This window comes from Aphelocoma coerulescens, chromosome 6 (genome assembly GCF_041296385.1).
Source record: "Aphelocoma coerulescens isolate FSJ_1873_10779 chromosome 6, UR_Acoe_1.0, whole genome shotgun sequence".
Lineage (NCBI taxonomy): Eukaryota > Metazoa > Chordata > Aves > Passeriformes > Corvidae > Aphelocoma > Aphelocoma coerulescens.
The window spans coordinates 24,748,864-24,773,225 of NC_091020.1; the positions used below are offsets into that span (position 1 = coordinate 24,748,864).

General features: G+C 42.6%; 1 protein-coding gene across 11 annotated transcripts in view; it reads right to left on the reverse strand.

The window, feature by feature from the left end:
- Positions 1-24,362, reverse strand: part of SH3PXD2A (SH3 and PX domains 2A) — a 255,167-nt gene that overhangs the window by 13,713 nt on the left and 217,092 nt on the right. For 9 of the 11 annotated variants that reach the window (XM_069019938.1, XM_069019942.1, XM_069019944.1 and 6 more), the window contains 5 exons: positions 20,159-20,242; positions 9,061-9,178; positions 3,250-3,581; positions 2,343-2,392; positions 131-250 (listed from right to left, as the gene is read on the reverse strand). In XM_069019938.1, the coding sequence (XP_068876039.1) occupies positions 131-250; positions 2,343-2,392; positions 3,250-3,581; positions 9,061-9,178; positions 20,159-20,242 (704 nt within the window). The remainder of the gene's footprint in view (positions 1-130; positions 251-2,342; positions 2,393-3,249; positions 3,582-9,060; positions 9,179-20,158; positions 20,243-24,362) is intronic. The other 2 variants (XM_069019939.1, XM_069019941.1) reach the window with 2 other exon arrangements.

The window sequence follows — 24,362 nt, forward strand, 5'->3', positions numbered from 1 at the left end:
AAGAGGTAACAAGGAACATGTTACTTAGACAAAAAATCTCAACCCACTGCTTTCCACTCCTCCCCTTCCAATCCACTCCCAAGCAACAGATAAATATTACGATTTTTCCAGATACACTGTTAAGGCTCACCTCTGCTTTTTGTCCTCCACGAAAGCTTATGCCATCAGAGATGCACGACTGGAATTCAGCAATGGTGTAATATTCCACTTCCACAGAGGGTGGCTCTGGTGGCTTGGGTAACTGAAAACCCTATGGCAAATAGGATGCTTTGTTCATTCAAACCAAAGAAACAGTCAGCTGAACAGCAGTATGAAAAAAAAAATTGCTTTTATTCACTAAGACTCCCCTTTCTTCCTGTGCTACTTCCTAATGGTAACTGCCCAGTTCTCCAGAGTGGGAGCTGATGCATTGATATGGGCTAAAAGAGAAAAGCCTTTCAACATATTCACTGTTCATGCCACCTTCACCAACTATTAAAAGTGTGATAATCTTTACCTGAATAGTAAAAAGTTTTACTCGTGGGTGATAAAGTGTGAGCTGCCATTCCAGTCACACTAAGAGCAGCCCATTTATGCTGAGATTTTGTCCAGAAAGACCCAGCTCCTGATGACTCAACACAAGTGCAGAAAATTGCATTGCAACAGGCCCCTAACAGATTCTGCCTATCATTAAATATACAATTTTAAAATGTAATCCAAATGATTTATTGCTCTTAATCTGCTGCTGGACTTTTTAAACAATCTTAATTAGTCAGTGATATAAGCTAATGGGCATCTCTGGTAGCAAGAAACAAGGATAATATCATAGACCCCCCTAGCTTTGCCCAGCTAAAGTGCTAGATGGGAAGGACTTTACTACTTGATCAAAACAATTCCAGTTCCTCTCCATAACAGACCCAGAACCGCTACACAGTCCCAACACAACCTTCATAAAGGCTCTATGGGAAGTGGGACACTGCTAATTACAGCCATTCTGGCATCATACCAGACTCTTCTAAAAGCTAAGTGCCTTTACATTAAGCTGCCACATTTTAGAGTTTGCTGTAATTATTTTTTAAGGTGATAAATGGGATAAGGGTCCTTTCAGGAATTTCAATATTGAAATCTTTTCAGATTAGCACAGTGCTCATTTGCAGGGCAACTAGACGATGGTGAAGCTACACAGCTTCTACACTTTCCTACTTAGGGTTCTATGAAAGAACTGCAGTTCTGTCAGGATATCTCCACCATAGGTCAGAGCATCCACAGACAAAGACACAAAATGATCCTGAGCCATCAATGGGAGAAGGGCAAATCACATACTGTGCTTTATTCTCCTGCTCCTCCATTTCTGAGATAGCCTTTCTGTAACTAACAGTAGATGTTTCATCACGCACAGCATGTGGCATTTCAGAGAATGTATCTCTGCACCTTAGGAACCGTGTCTAACAATGTTATAATTGGATGTTTCTCCACTATAAATGCTGAAATACAGCAGAAGCACAGCATAATAAAATGCCTTCAGATAATAGGATGGTTTGGATTAAATGAAGATAATTGGAAACAGCAGATATGCTCAGGGTTTCACATATAATATTACTGTTATTTTTAGCATGCATTTAAGTGTCATAGTCTTGCCAAAATAAAGTCTAATTGAAAATAATGCAAAGAAAAATAGGAAGAAAATGCTAATATGCTATTAATGTAGTTTGTTAAGAAGCATCTCTGGTGACAGAAAAATTAAAAGCCACATACTGCTCATAAAGGGCACAGCAAAGCTATTAGCATGACTTTTTATATAAATATACTACTGACTAGTTCCTATTGAAGATGACAGTTCTAATCTCAAATTGGTACAAAATTCCAGAATTCTAGCTTTGGGGATAAGAAATCATAGGCGGTCTCATTCCTGTAGCATACATCCTTCCACAGGATTCCAAGCCACTTTAAACGTATACGAGAGCGAAGCTTCGCCACCTCAAAGGTGGTAGCAACAGAAAGAGGGGAGACACTCCCAGTTGCTTAAGAGAAGGTCAAAAGTTTCAGTCAGGGCTAAGGACACCCAGAGGAACTTCAAACTTCTGAGTCAGCCGAACAAGTTTCAATGCTCATGCACAGAACAAAGCAGCTTTATCATATTCTCCCTGCAGACCTGATTAGTTGGGGCAACATTTTGAATAACAGAAAACCTGATTTATCATTAGCATGCCCTGAGGTCTGCTCAACACTTAAACAATGAAATAAACAGGCATGGAAATAAAGGATCTCTCAGATATCCCCCCCACCTTGTACAGCTGCACAAAGTCTGACAAAGCACCCAGACACCTACCCACTGCTAAGATAAACCATAAACCAATACACACCAGACTGGACTCTCTTCTTGGGGGCGGCCTTGTTCTTAGATTTGGAGAACCTGAGCAGGAAAGGGAAAAGGGAAAGTTTATTTAACTTTGCAAATACTGCTAAACACATTTTTCAGCAGCTCTCTGCTGTTACACAGTTTGAGAATAGAAGTCAGTATTTGCAATATTTAAGGCACCTCTATGAAACAAGATAGGAAACTATGAGGGTATATTAGAAATACCAAGGTAGCTTAGCTATTCATCTCTGCTAAGCCAGCAAATTTAAGAGGAGATCACTGCCAGAAAGTAGTGGATTGTATTTTCTGCTGGAACTGACCAGCTCCATTGGAGACTGGCCAACAAAGAACTGGCCTGATACCTATTTTCCCCCCAGCAGTAAAAATAATTCATTAAACACTCACACTGTCCTCTCTCATAGTATTTTGCCATTCCTTGCACAGAATAGTGTCAGCATCTGCATTTTGCAAATGAAGTAATAAAATTGTAACTTGCCCCCAGGAAAACAGCAGAACAAATGCAAGAGAAGACACAGGTGGTCTCCTCATCTTGAACGTGCCACCACATCATCTGCATTTCTGGGGCAGAAGGGCACATTTTAGAGTGTTCAAAAGGAAAAAAGTATTCTTCTCTGGAAAAATTAACAAAGTAAACACATGCAGGGTAAGATAAAGAACCACCAGCCAGCCTGTGTATAACGTGAAGTTAAATTTTATCACTACTAGTGAAGGACCACATTCTGGAGTCCTTGTTGATACATCTACAGACTATACAAAGGTCTGTTTGTGTGGACTTGGCTGTAAGGCCAGGACAGGTGGGACCTTAGCTGACAGGCAATGCCAGCCCTGAAAGGTAGAGAACAAGAATTCATTGCAAGCCCATGAAACCCCCGACTACTTTACTGCCTTACTTATTTGAGCTCTTTGTGGTGCTATTCTTGCTATGGCTGGGGATCCCTGGGCCAGTTTGGAAGCCTGCTTGTCTGAAGTCATCATGGCATTGCCATTAGAGTCATTGCACAGGATGGGCAAACTAATTTCCTTCTTGGTGATATGAGTTTCTGCAGACTCGTTTTCTACTTGAGCTTCCTTGTCAGTAGATTTCTTGTTCAGCAGGTTACTGATCTCCATGATGTTTCCTATGATTTCCACTGGCCCAGTTAAGTTCTTTTTCCTAGATGGAAGATCGTCCTTAGCCTTCTTCAGATATGAAGCTGGGGCCCAGCCTTCCTTGCCCAGATACCTGCAGAGGCAAAAGTAAACACCACCACATCAAACACAGCCTTCTCGTGCATTTCAGGTAGAACAGCTAAAGCAGAAGTGATGGATGACAACATCAAACAAAGTTTGCAGCTCTCAAAAAAGATTTTGTGGTCTCTATTCATTTATTATCTATTGATTAGACATACCAAAGTCAGCTGAGCCAGCAGTGAACTCTGTAGTTGAAAGCCACTAATCATCCTAAGTAAGGAGTATCTCTGGACAAGAAATAGTTACACACAAGGTAAAGAGCTTCACCAGTTTGTTTTATGCCTCCCCTAGGCAGTACCAGGCAAACTCAGTATTTTCCCATACAGCCAAAAAACAAACTAGTGAGTAAAATATTTTAATAGTTTCTAAACTTCCTAGTGACAACTCAGATTGAAAATGGGCTAAAATAAGGGTGTACAGCACCTGGTACAGAGAACCTGTGCCTGCAGTTTAGTTGCCTTGTGCAAGTCTCTCTCCCTGAAATCACAAAGAAGACTGGCCCTCCTTCCATAATTCCCAGCTCTGCATGAGCAGCTTTCTCTCATGGAGCATATGGGACCCTGAAACTACTACAGCTTCTTCTAGCAGTGCTAGATCAAGAAACCATTTGACTAAGGAAAAATGGCTTTATTGGAGACTCATTTTCCTGAACTAGCTAGAGGCTATTTGAAGAAATAAACTGGGAAATGTGAACAGACACCTGAATCCAGTGCGTGTTCCCGAAGCACCATCCCGAACTGATCACGCTACACTTCAAACTGAGGTAATTCTTCTACAACTGGGCTTTAGGGAAGATGTTTTTTCTAACTCCTGCCATTCCTAACACCTCAGCAGGGATTTCAGATTACAATCAGACTCTAGGGAGGACAACCTGGATGAACTCTGCTTTCCCTAATGAAACCCTAACTTGCTATTTCAGTGGGAGTCACTGAAAATCTCCTCTCTTTAATCTCTCAAGATACCCAAGGCAGCCACTTGAACTATAAAGTGGGAAAGCAGGCACCATTAAAATCCTGGTGCTCAGGAAATACAAAGGTTAAAACAGTAGGACTCCAAGGTTCTTTATTGAAAAGGGAGTCTCATTAGACAGCAGAGGAAGGAGCTGGGGCACATGAGATATGAGCAAATCATTCCTTGGCAGGTGAGCATCTTTGTCATGACAACACTTGCATTCTGAGGTTTCCAGTGAGATCTCTGCATCAAGTCTCATCCTGGGCTCCCTCACCACATCCACACACTTGATAGAGGCTCTGGGACTTTACAGGCAGAACAGGAAAATGCAGTGTAGATTTGATTCTCTAGACTTCTTTATTACTCTTCCTGTATAAAAGCAAATACAGTTGTTGTACTTCTAGCAATGACTATGAGGATCTTTCTGTCCAAAATCCTACTTTTTCCTCCCCACCCACCTAGACCAGGCAGGATACTAGAGATTCTGCTTCTCCCTACATACCTGCCTGCTGTCACACATGAAGGTAAAGATGTAGGATCTCTCCTGCTCAGGAAGTTTAGTTACAAGTTTTTCCAATTATTCTGGTGTCAAAGGAAAGCATCTCAACAATTCTGAGCTTTGTTTGATGCATGGAGACTAACAAGAAGTAGCAATCTGGTACTATCTTGATTTGACTTCTAAAAGATACACAGCACTCACTGAGTGATACTGTCTCAAGAAGTAACTTGGATCTATTCAATCCTGTCCCTTTTGAGGCTTTTCTGCTAGGCCGCAAACCAAGCCAAAAAAGGAAAAGGAACAAAGGCCTCAATACACACCACAATTCCTGTTGTGTCAAGGCATCACCCAGTGCCATTTTCCAGCCCTGAAGACTTTTGGCTTCATTCCCTTTTGCAGTTAACAGCCCTTTGGCAGAGCTACTGACCAATGCTCCTCTGCTGCCTTTGCATCAAGTAAGTTTTTTTAAAGGATATTTGTGAGTTTATATGATGTGGAGGTGTAGAGGCCTCCGTCTGTGAGAAAGCCACAGTGGCTAATGCACTGAGGACTCCAGTTCCAAAGGTTACTTTCAAAAGACTCTGATTGTGCAAAATCAGCAAGAAAAAACAGTTTACATCCATCTTAGTTTGTGGGAGACTTACCATGCTTAAGATCAGAAAGACAGCCACAGGCAGGTTCTGTACTGGCCTGTTAGTTCTCCTGCCAACTGTATGCATTTGGATCAGCCTGTGTAACCCCACTGCCACAAACACCTCTGATCTCACATGGTTTCTCCCAATGAATAATAGCAGCAATAGATGGACAGTTAATAACTCTGGGCAGCATGCCCTCAGAAGAGAGGCTGTTGTAGGCTACCTCTCCCTGTGTTAGCCAATTTAACCTGAAGTTAATGCTGAGCAGTGGTTACCAGAAACTGCTTTATTTCTGCAGTATCACAAATAAAAACTACTTCTGTAAGTGAAATATGCTCACATTTTTTACCTTAGTCTTTTGAATTTGGTAATCTTTCAGCCATTTGAAAATATAACCTTAGAAGATTCCTTGATCTTCCCCATTTCATAGGGGAAAGAACCAAAACAACTACTAATGAGTTTCAAAGAAGTCCTGAACCAGTAACAACTTTCATTTCACATCCTTAGAGTTGAATCACAAGTATCCTTCCTTCATTTATTTTCATAACCTACTGGAGACATTTCAAACCTCATCCTAGATTCCTCCTTGTTTCACTGCTGCCAACATCTCCCAGCTGCACTTCATTCACATGGGCTGAGGCTCACAAAATGAAGACGATGAAGGTAAATAACAAAAGCTTTACTTAGCATATTGGTACTTACTTGACCTGCACCCAGTCCACTTGGGCACCACAAGATTTTATCTATTCCTGTCACCTGGAGGGAAAGTAGGATCTAAATGACAGATGCTAATGCCACACTGGGAAGAACAGATCTACTGAACTCAACAAAACAGTAAGCAGGACACCAGGACAGAGCCTTTCTTTCATTTCTCCAGAGTCCTGATGTTGCTTTTTTAAATCATAATGCACGTGGGACGAAATAAAGACAGATACCAATATTGCATCTAGCTTGTACAGCACTGAATTGGGAGGGTCTTAGAATTAGGTGCAGTGATTTGGTTCCTTCATGCTTCTAAAACCCTCCCTGTTTATATTACATGAAGGAAAAAATGGATTAGAACCATAGGAATGTCAAAAAAAGTCAGAAGTGCCTCTGTAAGTCTGAGAGTCACATCTGCTTTCCAGCTCCAGAGCACTGGAATTACTCCAGAGGGAAGCAAACTAGGGAAATAAAAAAAAAAAAAAAAAAAAAAAAAAAGAAAAAAAAAAAAAAAAAAAAAGAAGAAGAAAAGAAAAAGAAGGACAGGAAATGAGGATCAGCACATGGCCAAGAATTTGGAGAAATTACGTATTTAAGGTGGAACAAGCTAATGTCTTTAAGGTGGATTCCATTTACAAACTACTGGATTTGTTTTTACCTCTACACACTGAAGCGTGTTCAGTCTGTTATCCAGCCCAGGATCCAACTGCATTCTCTTCCTGCTCCCTCTCCCCTCACACTCAGAACAGGAGAAGGAGTTGCTCCTTCTAAGGTGCTCAATACTCAGAGAAGCAAATTTCTGTGAGAAGGGAGTCCTTTTCTGAGGGGCACCTAACAGTATTCAGGGCAGTTTACATGGCACAGCTACCCAGGCTGCAAAGGATCAGTTTGCAGGGATGGACCACATCATCATCATTTCCAAAGTGTTGCCTAAGGAAAAAAACTGTTTCTAAGAGATTAATCCTCCAGCAAGAAGCAGCACAGTGCTCCAAAGCAGCAGAGAGGAGCGCAGTTGACACCCCACATGCTTGTCACACATATGGGGAGCTTGTAACTCATCTTCCAACAAGAAGAGAGGTTTCTCAAATCAAAAATGCCTTACAAAAAAGCTGACCACATGCTGCACTCCCCAACTATCAGGGGGTGGGCTGGGGCATCCACTGTCCTTCCAGCAGATTGCCATGAGTGAAGACACCATGGAAATCACTGCAGCAAGTGTCACCATAGTCCAGAAGGTACTCCTGATGTGTAGAAAAATGAGTCTTTTGGGTTAACTCAAAGGAGCATGTGAGGAAAAGGGGAAAAAAAAATTCAACTTATTGCAGGAGTGCTAATATGGCAAAGGGAAACCTACAGTAGTAACCAGGCTACACTGCAGAAAGAGAATACAGAAATAAACTAGAGATGTCTTGGAATGGTTCTACCCTCAGGAAACCTATCTGAAAATCTGGATTCCACTTCTGTAGATGATTAAGGGAGAAAAAAATGTGACCTGACCAAACCCAGGCATTTTTGAGTTCCTCCTATCTAGAGTGCCTTCCTGGCTCCACTGCTATCTTTATTAGCTTATTTGCTCCATGGGATCATTAGTGGTATTTTTTTTCATCTAAGTAAGGGAAATCAAGAAAAACAACAACATTGCTTCAGTCAGCATTTTCCCTGTCCTCATTCATAGCCAATAAATCAAGAAGAATTCAAACAAAAGCAAGTTATGACTTGGGGAGGGAAAGAGGAAAAAATCACTATAATTACATGCTGAATGGAAAAAGATGACTATATGAGATGTTCTGCACTGCTGAGAGCTAAAGCTTCATTTTTAAGCTACCTGTTGTACCACATCTTGTTCAAAGAGAAATGGGATGTCACAGCACTGCCAGGCTCACACGCAGATACAAGGCAAGGGGGAGAACCACAAAAGAGCACTACAACCTAAATGCTATGTCAACCTAGATAAAGAAAGCTCTCATCAAGTGCTCATGCTGCCACCCTGTATCACGGAGACAATATTTAACCTACAGTCTTCCCACATTTACAAAGGAAATTCCTAAGTCAAAACTCTCTGCAATGACTGCTGTTCCAATTACATAACAAAATTCGATACACAGTAACAACTTCACCTGCCCTTGGAATCCAGTCCCTCTACATCAACAATACCTAATGTGGACACACAGAAATCAAAGCAAATTAGCTGAAACCATTGGTAAGCTTGCAAAAGGGCTATAGCCAGCAAACTGATCTCGTATCCCTGAAAGTAGAACTACCTGCCCCAAACAGCTCAAGAGATCACAATCAGCCTTTCAGCATTGCTATAAATAGATTTAAGTAGGTTGTAGAATAACTCCTATACTGGAAACATTAAAATAATATACAACAGAAAGCCTTGTTAGGTCTCACAGATCTTAACTCAGATATGGGCTTTTAACTTGAAGCAAGAAAAAAAAAAATCTCTAAAAGTGCAAGTTAAGGCATTTCCTCACTGGAATGGCCCACAGCCTTTGCAGACACTGTAGTGTTACTTTAGCCACCATTGTATCGCCTCAGACTTTTCCTTACATTTCTTCAAAAGGCATTATGAACAATTTGGGCTTCCTTGTCCACCTACAGAATGATTTAAATGCTAACATTCAGTGAATGATCAGAAAAGCTCATTGTCACAGTTTCTGCAGGTTGCACAGCTTCTTTACCTGATGTACCACCATCCTTCCAGGTTCTTTTGGATGACCTCCACGGTGACCCCTTTCTCGAACCCAATCTCATCCTTCCCCTGGCTGGCATACGGCTGGATAGTGACATATTTCTCTTCTGGTGAGGGGAGAAAAGGCAACATCAGTTAGGGTCAGGATCAGTCCAGCTGTTTTTCTGCACTGCTTGCTTTTAAACTGTTGTGCAGCGATTACGCGAAGCCATTACAAAAGGCGGAGCCCTGCTCAGGGGCCCACTGGTTATTTATGCTGACGACATGACAGATAATCAGCCCCTCGCCACTACCCTGCTGCTGATAATCACAAGATGTTTCCATGCCAATAATGACACAAAGTCCCCAGAGAGCTGCCCACCTCCCCCCCCCCCTCCTTCCCACCTCCCTCCCCCCTTCCAAGTTCCTCGAGCGGGTAAGGGAGAGGATTTGAAGCTGGACTTAACTCCCATATTGTAACTTGACAGAATCAACCTGGCTGCCAAATCAGCCGAGCGTCACCGCGGGAGCTGCAGCCAGTTGGCTCTTTGCACATGCACATGGCTGCACAAAGCATTGTGTTACTGAAACCCGAGTGCTGCATCCCCACAGGGACACATCTCCCCAGCCCAGAGGGGCTGGCCCAGCACACTGCTCTACTTGCACCTCCCAAGCAGCATAGGTCTACAGCAACGAGCTTGAAACATTAAAAAAAATGTGACAAAAGAACAAAAGAGGTTTTCAGATGATAGGAGGTGATACAGCATTTGCGTTCATGGGTTGTGAAGTGTTTTACAAACATACTTTTGCTAAACCTCACTCCAGAGAAATGCACGTGTGACACTGGTGAAGGAGGGCCAGAACTAAGACATACACTTCAAAAGCACAGACAGGATTTCAAGTATGGTGTTTGAGCCAAAAACTTAGCATCCCTATTCATCTCCAGCATCTATCCCCTTCCCAGCTGGGCGCAGGTTTTGAGCAGACTTGCTGAGAGCAACCCAATAAACAGAGCAGAACAGACACTTGTCAACATCTTCCTTCCACCTACCCAGGAGTCATTTAGTGCAGCATTCCCATCACACTCAAGGTCAACCTTTCCCTCTGGAGCTTAAAAAATTACACCTGGCATTGAGAACTTTAACTACCATCCTTCCTCTGCAGCAGCAGACACAGAAAGTGTCACCAAACCCCTCTCCTCAACCCAAACTACGGTGCAGTGACAGCATGAGTTTCTGTAGCTAGATTAAAGGCAGGGAAGGCAAGCGATTAAGTGCACCCCAGCCAGACTTCCTAGCACTTTCTACCAGCAGTCACAACAAGGCAGGGAATAACAAACAGAGGGCTGTCAGTGCACAGGAATGGGCAGGAAATGAAGTGAATCCAGAGCTCCTGATCACTGCAGAACAAAGGAAACACGAACAGGTTGCAGCAGCTTGAAGCGAACACTCTTTAAAAAAAGAGTAAAACAGATCCAAGCAGTTGTTTGGTTTTGGGGCTCAACTGCATTTTGTTGCTGGGTGAAGCATGGAAACTTTAATGAAAAATAATTCAAACAAGCCCCTACTGAGACAAAGTAAGAAATAATACCTCAGAAAGGGGAAAATAATGTTGACAGAGCATCTGATGGCAGCAAATTCAGCAAAGCTACATCTCTGAAGTCAAGTCCCCTTGACTGGTCACATTTGGATCTTTCTAATTCTGATGGGGCAAAATCTGTCAAAACCTCTGCTACCAAGAGGAAACGATTCTCTGCTGCTCTCCCCTAGAAGGGCTGCTTCATTGGCTTATCACTGGTATGAAATTCCAGCTAGTTTTAAGTAGCACCATCAGCATATGACACTTTCCCCACAGAAATACTCCACTACGAGATGGAACCTGATGAATGAAACCTGGAAAATGAAACCCCAGCTTCCAAATCACAGGAAGGAGGACAGCTTTCCTAGTTAGGTTTCTGCTCTGTGTGGTAGAACTGGACTAATTTTTCCTCTATTTTCAAGTCTGCTGCAAAAGGAGCTACATGTCTGGTTTCCACTGCATGCAAAGCACTAAACTGAACTGCAGAAGACCCTTGGGCAGCTAGATCTTGCCCCTGAAGGGCCCAGGGGAAAGTTCAGAGCTGCTCTGTCCAGATATACATTGTTTCAGACACTTCCAGGGATGTTTCTAGGACAGCAATACCGACCTAAGCATATATTTGCTGAGTCTTGGAAGAAGGCCCTCTTTTTTCTTTCCCCCATACCAAAGCTGCTTTATAACCCAGGCCGTCAGAGATCACCCTTGCCACTACAACTCCCACAGAAATTGCTGTGTTTATTCTACTTTTCCTCCACACAAACACCAGGCTCTGCTTCAGCTAGTCAGCTATTCGGCTCCTCTTGCTGGGCACAGTGGTCTCACTCTTCAGGGATGCGGCTTCCCTTCTTCTGCAGATGACCATGCATAGGGTGCTCATTCCTAGCTTCCAAAACAACTTTCCAAACATCTCTGTGAGGATGTGAGACACAGATGGGTGAGTGGTCACCCATCAAAACCAACAGCACTGGAGGCTGATCATTCAGGAGAAACAGTAAGGCTCTTCTGAACTGCCACTGTCTTATTCTGTCCATGAGCACCTTCACTGCTTACATCTTCAGTCCTGTGGCTTTCAACTCAGGACTACTGCTTTTTGAGAGGAAGGCCCTTCAGGTGACTCCTCCCCATAGAGAGGAAGTCAAAAAAAAGTGATTGCATGGAAATAGGGATGGAAGAGAGAGAAAAAGGATCTCCCATAAAGCAAGACAATCAAAAGTGCTAAAAATCCACTCTAGAAAAGAAGGTCCCACAGTATTTTTTTGTTTAGAAGCTCTATTTTTAAGCCTACAGATAAAAGCCAGGAAGCCACCATTACAATTTCCCCTTGCAAAGTACTTTGACAGCAAAAATTACATTTCCAAGATTACACACGTTTGGTTTCTGTCAATGCTGCAGCAGATACCACAAACATACATGAAGTTTGTAACTTAAACAGTATTCTGGAGATATGGGCCCCCTTGTAATCAAAGTGTAAATTCTGTTTTGTTTCCCAAAGATTATCTCTAGCCAGTGGACACTTTATATAAACCAAGATTTGCTGAAGGGAGCAGGGGAGCTTTCAGTGGATGTGTCACTGAAGAGGATTGATAATAGTATTCAACATATCAGATTATTATTCAAAAGTCTTTAAGAGAAGATATTTGACACTTCATGACTGATATGTAAAGTTGCTGTAAAGACTTAAAATAGATAAATGGTTTCATGAGAGAATCAGCAGAGCATCAGACAGTAGAATGACACTGCTCTGAGTTACACTGACAAATCTGATATATCATGCTGGTTTCATTCAGCTGTGACAGGCAATAGTATAAAACAGAAGTCAGTGAACCATCCCAGACCTACTATTGAAGTTATATGCCCAGATCTACAGAGAATACAAAAGCATGTAATTTTGGTTCATTAAGTTTTGATTTAAGAATTACCAGGGGAAAAAAAAAAGCCAAACAGAAGGATAATTTTTACTCCCCAGCTGCAGCTTCCGTTACATCAGCCTCAGTGTTGAGGTCAAGTGGGCAGAATAAACTTTACTACAGGCTACAAAGCACATACGCCAGCTAAAAGGTTGCATTTAGAAACAATGGGATAAAAGTCCTACCCCCTTCGAGATGAAAATGGCAAGAAGGCAGCTCTGTTCCTAGTGAGTGATATCCAGAGATCTGTTAATTGCTCAATTAGCCAACCTTATTCACATTTCTTTACCGCTAATTTGCGGGTCAAAGACACCTTCCCCAGCTGAGCTGAAGGAGGTTCCTCTGTGGAAATTGAGCTGCACTCCTAAATCCAAACAAGGCATACATGAAGAAGCAAAGCCCATTTGGCAAAGAGCTACGATACAAGTCTGTCCCATCATGCGTTGTCCAACTGCACCTACTTAGGTTGGGAGGAAGGGATGAGTATGTGTCATGCTCTCTCCTCCCTGGACACAGACACTATTTAAAATATGCACAACCAGAATTTTTGCACTATTTCAACTACCCAGCTCATACCATGCTGCTGTAGCTGTGCTCTGCCCAGCCCTCCTGGCAGCCCAGTGCTCAGTCCACTATTTATTCCAAAGCCTCAATTCCCTATCAGTGTATTTTTCTCCTCTTTCCTTTCCTCCTTCCCAAATAAAGGCAGGCTTCTATTTTGCTCTGGTTCTACCTAAAATCTCCTGAACAAATACAGTAGAGAATTGGGACCAAAATATAGGGACAGATCTTGGTGGATCACTGGGAAAACAGCATGGACAGCAGAGAACAGTACCCATGTCCTTGGAACATCCCACAATAATACAGAGAGGGCTTTTTCTAGCAACAAAGATTTCTCCCCAGAAAATGTAGCACAGGTAGGGCTGTCCAGATGGAAGGTGTGCACATACACAGGATGAAGGATTTGAGCTGTCCAGTGCCCTGCATTACAGCCACATACACTACAAGGTCTATGCAGATGTACACAACAGACCTGGTACAAGGAAGTCACTGGTGTTTGAGAGTTATGGATCACTCTTTCACAAGCTGCTAACACCTAATGTCCTGCAACCACTAGAAGAGGACAAAAGAAGCAAAAAGAAAAGAAAACCAAAAAAACCTACCAAACCAAGAACACAACCATTTCGTGTTCCTCCACCAACATCACAGTGTTTTGCCAAGCTGAGGCCTTTCCTACACATAAACAGCAATAGCTCTAAAATTAAAAAGCTTCTTTAAAACCAGTTTTTGAACGCAGAGCAGAGTCAAGGCAACCTATACAAAACTTGGTCTAAAACCTGGCTAGGACAGTTTAAGCATGCCCATGTTTCTTGTCCGACCAATTTTAAGATGCAGCTTAATGAAGTGCAACTTTTCACATAAAAAGAATTTATAACACAGCTATGCATGATTTACAGCAGAGCAAGATGACCTGTAGGCACCTTGGCAATGCTCATCAAGTAGCTACAGGTCACCTCTACAGTCATAGTGCAATGAGGACTGAAATATTTGTTCTGTCTTGCCCAGCCTGTTCACTGGCTGTGATACAACATACTGGCTGCAGAAAAATGAGGGATGAGACATTTCTTCTTAAATTTTAGGAGGACTTAATGTCAATGACAATTATTTTTGGATAATCACAGACCTTGACAACTGTGCTTTGTGTTCTTTCCCTTTGTGTAGGATTTCAGCTTGTAAATAGTAAGCAGTTGGGTACATTCCAACACATTCCCTTTAAACAAACTATTTCCAAGTAAGTTTTCTTTTGCTTCACCTGATGTATTTCTGTCAAGTAGTAAAAGGGGAATCTCAGAAGAATTTTTAGGCATTGGTTATGGCATTTTCCGTATCAGGTGACCTGTTAGGACACCTCTCCCACAGGAATAACCTCAGGACAGCTAAGATTAAGCTCCATTCCCTACTAAAGAAATTATACCTACCTGGCTGACAAAGCAAGACACTGAACTTGACAGCCTGTGAGGCTCCTCCAATCCCACCTGTCAAACCACAATTCTGTATTTTACGTGTGACTGTGCACACAGACACTACACTGAAGTTACGAGGTGTCTTAAAAAGGCAACTTGGTCCCTTCTTTGGCTGTCTGGATTTATACTTAATGTCAGGTCAAGGAAAGCAGACCTATGGTTTTACTGCTCAGTTGTAACACAGAGCTTCAGTAGCGCTTTCCAAATCCTCCTTATTCCATCTTCCTGATTCCCTTGGCACTGATTATTTCAGATTCCTCCTAGTCTATCACCCATGTGATAGACTTGCCCCAACATTTTCAAAGTCCTCCACCATTGCTGCTCCTGACTGCCAAAGCCCCAGTCTGGCCCTTCAACAACTCATTTGCACAGCCACCTCCTGCATGCTTTGCTCCCTCCCCAGCCTTTCAGCACACACTGCTCTTGCAGAAGGCTTTTGGCACAGCAGTACTCTGGCACTTTAACCAGACTCCTACCAAGTGCATTCCCCATTCAGTTGTTCCATCTTGAATTTTCAAGCCTGTGTGCTGTGCCTTGCTTTAATATCCTACTACACACACACACGTGTTCACGTGCATTTCCCACTCCTTCAAATTCTGTGATCTTTCCCCACTCAGCCTCATGCCTTTCACATGATGCCTCATCAACCTGAGCAGGCTTCTTCCTCAGTGCTATCAAATAACCTGAAACTCTCAAATCCTTCCTAAAATAAGCCTTACCTACCCCGATTTCCTGCCTTACCAAACAAGCTTAGTTTTAGTCCTTCTCTAAAAGCTTTTAAAAATACTGAATAAGTACCATTTTGCACCGTGAAAACCCCTTTGGTTGCAAAAATATTCATCCCAAATAGCCCCTTGCCCACGTTCCTTTGATGCACAGATCTTTGTTTAGGCTGTAAACTGTTTAGGACAGGAGCCTTGCCTTTAAGCAGCTAAAGCACGTTTCCAGCTCTGCACAATCAGTCTCATCTTCCCCAGGCAAACAGCCAGTGCTCAGACATTTCTGCTTCCAAGTTCTGAGCACCCCATTTCACATTCCTCTCCTTCACCTCTATTTTGTAAGTTTGCTCTTTTCTGCCTCCATTAGGAAGCGTGGAAGTTATCTGCAGCACTTCAGGAGCCAACCAAATAAGGGAGTAATTTCCTTTGCTCAGTTGCTGCTTGTACATGCCCCCAACTTTCTGTGACCCCATCCTGGTTTGATATGCCAGTAAGGGTAGGGATAGGGGGGAACCGGACTAGAAATTAGCCAATTAATGATTTCTCAGCAAAATGCAACAGCCCCAAACCCACATCTTCCAAACCACAGAAGAATTTTCTTCCAAAATACTTTCCCCTCTGTCAGCAGTCTGTGTTTTCCCTCCCCCACTCCTCCGCTCCACCCCCCCCTTTGTCAGACCTGCTTCTGGAAAAAGTCTCGCTGTTCCAGAAAGTGATGCATTAATTCAACATGGACTTTGTTTTACTTGCCTAAATATGCAGAGAGAGAGTGACTGTCAACAGTTATCAAATGTGTTCATCTGCAGACAGGAGCTCTTCAGCCTTTGTCCCTCTTCCCCTCCCTGCCTTTTTTGTCTTAAATAACAGAAAACCTTGTGACAACAGATAGAAAAGAACAACAATGACATTTCTTCTGAACAGTTTTGTATTGCGCATGCTCTTACTTCAACCAAGCAAGGAGCAATAAACATTTACTACTTTCCTTGGAGAACAGAGTTAAAAAAAACCCAAACCAAACAAAAGAAAAAAAATGAAAAAGAAAAAAAAACCCCAACCAAAGAAGAGAACAAACTAAGTCTGAAGCTGCTCTGTGCTGGTTTGATTTAGCACAGCAATGCCACTCACAGCCTTCTGCTGTGAGTGACAAACATTTCATCTCCATCAAGCACAAGGAGGGAAGAGTGAAAACAAAGGGAGAAGTCCCATGGAGGGGGCTGCCAAAGAGGGCAGAACAGCTCTGCTGAGATACAGCTACAAAACTGGCTGCAGAACCACCCACCTGGGCTAGGACATGGGGTTCCAGTATCAAGACCAACTCAGGATGAGGTTCAAGTATCAAGACCACTGGGTTACATGGCTGCCTTCCCTCTACACACGGCCTACCTTTCCCCATCAAGCTCCCTCTCTCCCTAAGACAGGCAAGCAGTGGGAAGTTCTAACTTTAACTCTTTCAATGAATAGCTTATTCCTTGTGCTAGGAGCTACCCCTAAATAATAGGCTCATTTGGCAGAAATTCAGCCCACATGTCACTATACTGCTGGTATGAATAACTTTAAAGTGCTTTCCTGCATTGTAACAGCTCCAGTTGAAAGCACTGGGCACAAAACCAAAGCAGCAATAACTTAGATATTTGGCATAGAAGACAGGCATGTAACCTCCCAATTTTACCAACCAAACTGTACAAGCACAAATGACTTTTCATTAAATTAGCCTGAAAACAATCCTAAGTTCCTTTCCAGGGGAAGTTCCATATAAATGTATGTGTAGGATTACTATTTAACCGTGTACAAAACAAGAACTCTGTAGCAGATCTAATGAGTGTCAAGACTGAGGAAAATGACAAACTTTCAGGCTTCTCCTCACAACCCATATTTGTATTACTGGAGTTTCAGAATGTATAGGAAAATGTTTAGAGAATGTACCACATTTAACATTAAAAAAAAAGCAAGCTTTGCAGCTACATAAGAAACATAAACCAATGTAATCTCTTAGATCTGGGCACACCACAGACCATTTTAAAGAGAAAAGTTCAGCAACAAAAGTCATCTGTTTCTCTTTGTAGAAACAGACTACAGCTGTTCCCCTTGCAGACTTTTTTCAGTTTTAAAAAAGGAGCACTACCATGATATTCAATAATTTGTCTTTCATGTTTCTTATTCACAGACCCACTGCTTCCAAATATCTGGAGGTCAGAGATGCCTAGCCTCCTCAAACAGCTTTGGAAAGAGTAGAAATAAGTAAGACATATGCTACCCCTAATAATTCTCCCCCATCAGGCAGTCTAACAGGGAAGCAAACACTCTTCCTTTCTGCACTCAGGCTTTCCTGGTGCTTCTAACATTCAAGTCACTTAGAAAATTCTGCCCTTCAGAAACAATGCTCAATTCCTTTGGTTCTAGCCTTAAGGTGATTCTATCACAGACCCACCTGATAAAAATAGTTATTAGTGGTACTCAAGTGTAAATACAAAGGGAAGCATCCTTTACAGCTTGCTTTTAAATTCCAGTGAACTTCTGGAGCTAACCCTTCCAGCAGCAGGGACTATTTCAAGCAGAATATTGCTGGGTGGGAAGAATTTCAGCCAAAATGCTTAATCGAGTTTGTTTCCAAGGAAGAGGCCAAGTGGGGAAGGGGAAGCTGTTCTGCTTGTGTTGAACAATTCTGGCAACGTCCTGTTTGAACAACTTGAGTTCTTCTGTGCTTTGGAGCAAAAACTTGAAGGTTGGCAGGGGGGTGCATATGAACACTTCATGACATTTCAGTGCAAACCCACCCAAATTTGGCCTTGTTAGAAGTCTTTTGGGCTGGGATGGGAGGGGAAGAAGGGCAAAAAACTCTCCTGACCTCACATAAACTGTGCTCTGTTAGAGAACAGCAGGCTGGACACCCAGAGAAACTCATACTTTCAACAACTGCAGTTTGGAAGGCATGGATGTCTGTACAGGCTGCAGCTCTGCCAGATCATGAAGCCACTGTCTCCAACTTGTGCCCATTTATTCAAATCACTTTCTTTACTTCCAATAAGCCTGCTCTTGTAAGAGTTCCCCAACCTATCATTTCTGATGACATTAAACAGCCTATTTTTAGCCAGCCTGGCTAGCTGTGGCTGAAATACATTGGAGAGACCTTATAGAAGCAGCTCAGTCACAGAGGGTGCCCCAAACCTTGGACAGAATCACAGATTGCTGAAGTTTGTGCCAAGTTCAAGTGCCAAGATTCAGTTTGAGATAAATCACATATTCTCCAACACACTCAAAACCCCAGCCCTGCTTGGGCCTAATAGGGAAGAAACTGTAATGAAGCAAGAAAAAGGCAAGGATGGGAGGATTAGGGGAGCCTATAGTGGGGAAGACTGCCAGGGAGAACACTGACAGTGGTCAGAGGGCACGTCTGGAGAAGATGCACACAGATGGTGGGTATCAGAATGCAAGAGGAAAAACTTGGGAATGCAGCTTAGGTCCTTGAGTCTTACCAGCTGAGTGTTAAGGGACTGGTTATGCAGTCTTAATATTTTATGGAGCTTTGTTTGCAATATTGTATGAATATGAAAGAATGCATTTGTTTTCACCAGTAAATAAATTGTTTAGGAAACAGATTCCCATAAATTCTCACAGTTAAATTGCCAGGAAGCATCTGACAGAGTTTGACAAAGCAAAATAAGTAGCTCCCAAACTGTTGGGGTACAGAAACAAGCAGACTTTCTTTCCCCCCAAGACAGTATGTGTGCTTATGATGGTTTTTTGGTGCCTTCGGAGTGCATTTGGTGGCTGAGAAGCAAGACCTTGTCTTCTGAAAGTAGTTCCAGTTGCTGCAGGGTCAAACTCTGGCAGGAAGAACACAGATCTTGTTGGTTTTGTTTCCTCAATAACAATTTGAAACAAGGTTAAAGGGCCACTGAAAAGCTGGGTGTCCTTGAGACACAGGAGGCTACACATAGTACCATCATCAAATCCAGAAGGTAAATTTGCCACTTTAAAAGCACCTTCTCTCCTCCATGGGAAAAGGCACCTTTCCATCAACTGGGAATCATCTCTTGTGCTTACATTTGGATTCATTCCCTCAGTAAGGTTGTCTGAAAGTTTCACAGAGGTGCAAATGGTGCTCTGTCCCCCCTTTCCTTTCCAAAGTGCAACGAACACATCTGCATGATTTTGCAAGTGGAGCGGGATATAAATAGGGGTACCTTTGCTCTGGGAAAGATGATTCACCTGCACTTAAGAAATACTTGGTTTGAAAGGCTTCTCAGACTTTACCCAAACACAGACTCACCCAAACACAAGGTGTTCCCCTCTACCCTGCCCTACTCACCGTTAGACCAGCAAAAGCTAAAAAAACCCCCAAACAAACCAACTAAAATGCTGCTAGTGGTGGTCTTCTAAACACCTAGGAATGATATCAAAAACTTCCAAAAGTTGTCAAGTCTCTCTTTAGTACCAAGCACTGCTTGCAAGGAAGAGAGGGGACTGAAACTGGAACGATTCTCATCTTTCCACACGACGCACTTTTCCGGTGTGCACATCTCTGACCATGGCTTTTTGGCATTCAACTCATTTTAATAGCCCTGAAACTATCACTTGTCCTTACTGAGGTAGGAAAGACTGGGGACAAAAATGCCCAAAGTTAAAACACAACAAATGTGAGCTTCCCCAACAGCACAAGGAGCCAGACTGCAGAGCTACCCTTGGTTACCAGCTCCTGGGGTACCTAATTCTGGCTCCAAGACACCCTCAAGCTGCCAGGTACAACACCCACATCTGAACTCTGGAGCTGTGGCCCCTCACTACCAGAGTGCCAAAGATGCAGGTCCCGACACACGAAGCTGCAGTGTGGCTTTTGGTGCCCCCTGAGTGGCTGGTGCCATAGGAGGCTATGAATTCACCTCGGCTCTGCTGCCTGTTGACTATCCCGCCCAGCGTCCATCGCCGGTCCAGGCGCCTCAGGTGAGCCTTGCGTCGCTTAGAAACTAGTTTGGAACATGGATGGAAACAAAACAAAGGGAAAAAAAAAAAGAAAAAATGATGGGAGGGTGAGGAATAAAAACAAAACATGGGATTTACAAGCACTGGTCTTGTTAGTGGGAATGGGTTAGGTGAGATGCAGATGCTTTTAGTTTATACAGTACAGTGGAACAAGTTAACTTCTTGAGCTTGTGTGATGTGAGCCACCCAGAACTGTCACAAATTGCCACTCTTGCTATTGGCTTTTCTCAAAAAATAGTACTTATAATAAAAAATTCAAAAACACATACACATTCCAAAACAAGCTGCACAACTAGACACTTGTCCAAGGAGAGCGCAGTGGCAGGACACATCATCACTGCTGTTGCATCTCCTAATTCAGCTGCATTATCTTTGGGGAATTCAGTCTATTGCATATGACATCAAACCCAACAGGGCTCTAAACCTCTCTAAGCAAAATTATCACACTGTAAACAAACCCACAAACTCTTATGTAAGTTCCTTCATAACAGCAGCACTCAGGAACTGAACCCAAGTGAAAAGTGTCTGATGTGCTTGCAAGACATGACTTGCATTCATTGCCACAGCTGGTTCTCATGATCAAAACTTCTAATATACAGATTACAATATAAGGAAAAAAACTAACCTTGCAATTATTCAGCAGGCTCAAGAAGCTAACAAGCCAGGACTAAGTATTAGTTACACACTGAAACGATAACTTATGCCTAAAGTATAAACAAAGACAAGACACTTATGGAAATGGCACTGTGAGAGCAGCTGTGCACAGAGGACACCACTTGTTTGCTGGACCACATACTTAGATCTGTACTCAGTTTCTTCTTCTGCCTGTACAGGTGTGAAAGACACTGGAACCAGTAGACTGGCACAGAAACACAGACAAACACTTCCATTTTTTCCATTCAAGGGCTTCCATCCTAATTTGGCAACTACTGCAAGGGTGCTTGGTGCTGCTGCAAAGCAATGCAAAAATATTGCAAGGTAGTAATAGCTGAAGTGCAAACACAATCATTTTACTAGTGATGCTGGAAGCTGTTCATAAACTTTGATATCAAACCATTCATAATAATTCAATTCTGCATATGTGCACTTATTTAGGGAATATACCCTTATACTGGAGTAGATACCATTGTCTTTTAGAACTGTGTTCTGTAGACAATCAGGCACAGCAAAATTATTTGACTGGGAAATCATTAGCTGGACAAGAAAAAAAAAAATTCACCAAAGAGTGGCTTTTGACTTTTTGTCCTTGATTATCTGTCAGGGACTTAGACCAGACTTTTACATCCAGCTCACTCTCCTCAATTTCTTCTTTGCTGTAAGGCCCAAACCTTTCCACACAGTCCTAAGTGGAGGTGTGATGAATGGTGTTGAACAGGTACATTATCTAGTCTGTGGTACTCTATACTTCCCCTTTGATCCCATATTGGTCAAAAACCAACCACAAATTTTCAGAGGAGCCGAATCTCAAGATTACAGATAGCTGTGGTTTTGGCTCATGGAAATCAGTGATCCTCTTGGAAGCCCATGGAGGGACAAAAGATGAGCAGATTTAACCTGGTGACTTTCCCCAAATCACAAGGACATTAGACTGCCAGTTACACACATGCTACACAAGAGACAACATAGGACATCTCACCAGACACACAGATTATAGCAGAGAGAGAAGTTGCAGTAAGGCTGCCTGTGTTAGGAGGTTTCTATACAAGAAAGGAAGAAATGAAATGCTGAATGTAAAGGCTTGCAGGATGGGAGGTGCAGAAGGGGTAGAAACCAGCTTAAGGTGTCAATACAGAGTAGTCATCTTGCTCCTTCTCACACTGGGAGTTTGGAGGATTTAGCCATCCAGGAACAGCCCTTGAAAACAGTGGGTCACACAGACCCTCCACACGATGTCCTCACAATGTATGGCCATCCCCAGTGACAGCCCTTTTATACTACAGTGATGCTTTTGTACGAGCCAGGGTTTTTTCCTCCTTAGCAATACTGAATTTTGCCATTTGATCCCAAACTTGGACTTGGTTGGCCATGCCACAGTCACCAGAAAGGTTGCTTATTAAAAAGTGTCTACACCTTTCCAGAGATTATGTTAACATGTTTATTTTATCAGCTCCTTTATCTGTTAAATGTTTCTTTAGATTGCTTTCTGATTGTTTTCCAAGCCTTGCAAGATCGTGTTGCTCTGAACACAGGCCCAGGTAACAATCAGCTGTCTGCCTTCACCCAGATGAAAATGTTGTACAAGCTCAGGCGCAGGGAGGAAACACTTCTGTCTTTCTCAGGGAACAGACTATTTAAACAGAGACACATGGAAATATTACTGCTGTGTAGAGGCAGAATTATTAGCAAGATGTGTTCAGCACCCCCCTATCTTTACTGGGCCTGCCACAGCAGAGCAGACTTCTGGGTTTGCCTGGCTTGTGGACTTGTTCTAGGCCTGTTCAAATGGGGAGGGACAAGGGGCTGATACACAAGGCTCCCTGCATCAGTGTTTCTGCTCTTTCAAAGTTGAGGGAGCAGAGATTGCATAGTTGCAGGAAGTTAATGTCTGTTGGAGTCACTCTGAAACTCATATAAGCTCTAAATTCTGGGGCTAAGGCACTTACTCTACTAGAAGTGCCTTCCTCCTCAGTTACATCAGAGCCCCTTTCTCCTGCCTACCTGGAAAGAGCTGGCAAGTTTTCTGTCTAAGTACATTCACTTTGATACACCTTTTTAAAGACAGTGAAAACAAGTAATTCTTTCCTATGAAATAATTATATAGAGAAGAATAGCCCAAGTAAAGAAGAACTGGAGGGGAAGAAACGAAAAATAGGAAGTCTCAGCTTAGATGGTTAATAACATAAACCAAAGTTACTAAAAAGCAAGCGAAAGCTGGGGCACATCAGAGCAGCTGCAGAAGTTATGCAATTAGATCTGTCACTGAGATGGAACTTAGTGAAAGGCAAAGGCAGTCTCAGGTTTCAGATATCTGGATTTGGAGTAAGGCAGGGAGCAGGACTGCTGACCATAGGTGAAGAGAGCAGCATAATGGATTAAAAGGGACTGAGAGGAAGGAGATAAGGAGAATTTGATGGATTTTCCATTACCCAGGACAAAATGCTGTGTGGCAGCAGCCCTGTGCTGAGTACACTCCAGAGGGCAACATGAAGGGAAGAGGAGAGCTTGAAATGAAAGCAGTTTAAGCAATAAGGCTGTCAAGCACGCACTGTATTTAAGAGTCAGGAAAAGGGAGGAAGCTACAGACCAACAGACAAGGCATTCTCCAGTGCTTGCAGACCAGAGGAGTAAAGTTTTGTTCTTTAATAACAGGGAAAATTTACTCACTGCTTTTGCATCCACTAAGATGTTGCATCATACCAGACTGGTTCCTGGCCTACCAGTCTACAGCCAGTCTGTCTCTAAACCAGGATATGGGTGGACTTGAGTAGGGAAAAATTAGTTACAGAGACAAAGATTTCAATAAGCTGCAGATGTCACCCTTGGAGCCCAGCATAAAGTTCTGTGTTGCCTATGTGCCATTTTAATGGGCAGATGGTCACCCCAACACATCTCTAAGCCTCCTGCCTTTGCTAAGGAAAGGCCAGCTGAGGTTCCACATACATTTTACATAAGCGTCATGTCAAGAGCACCTAGATTCACTAGAATGGAGCAAATCATAATAGAAGTGTCCTTTGTACACAGCTGCTACATGAGAAGCCCATTAAGATGTGGTTAGTCTTTCATAATGGAACTGAGGAACATGTGATGCTGAACTATTCCATTTCTGGAACCTGACTTAAGCATCTTCAGTAAAAAAAACAAAAAGGCAGTGTGGCTAAATACATATACATGACAAACAGCATCTCACTTTTAACAGAATGGACCATACCAAAAAAAATTACCTTTCCACATAACCACAGACCACAGCAAACAGCAGTGAAACTAGTTTCCAAGATTAATTTAAAGGAAATTAATGAGAAGCAACCATTAAAGTTAAATCTCACTCCTTTCAATGGCCTGTGGCTCTATCATGCATCTTCTTCTGATTAGCAGCTCTCACTCAGGGGAAAAAAGCATAAACCAAGTGAATACAAATATTCTTTTGATGACAAAAAGCTTTCCATA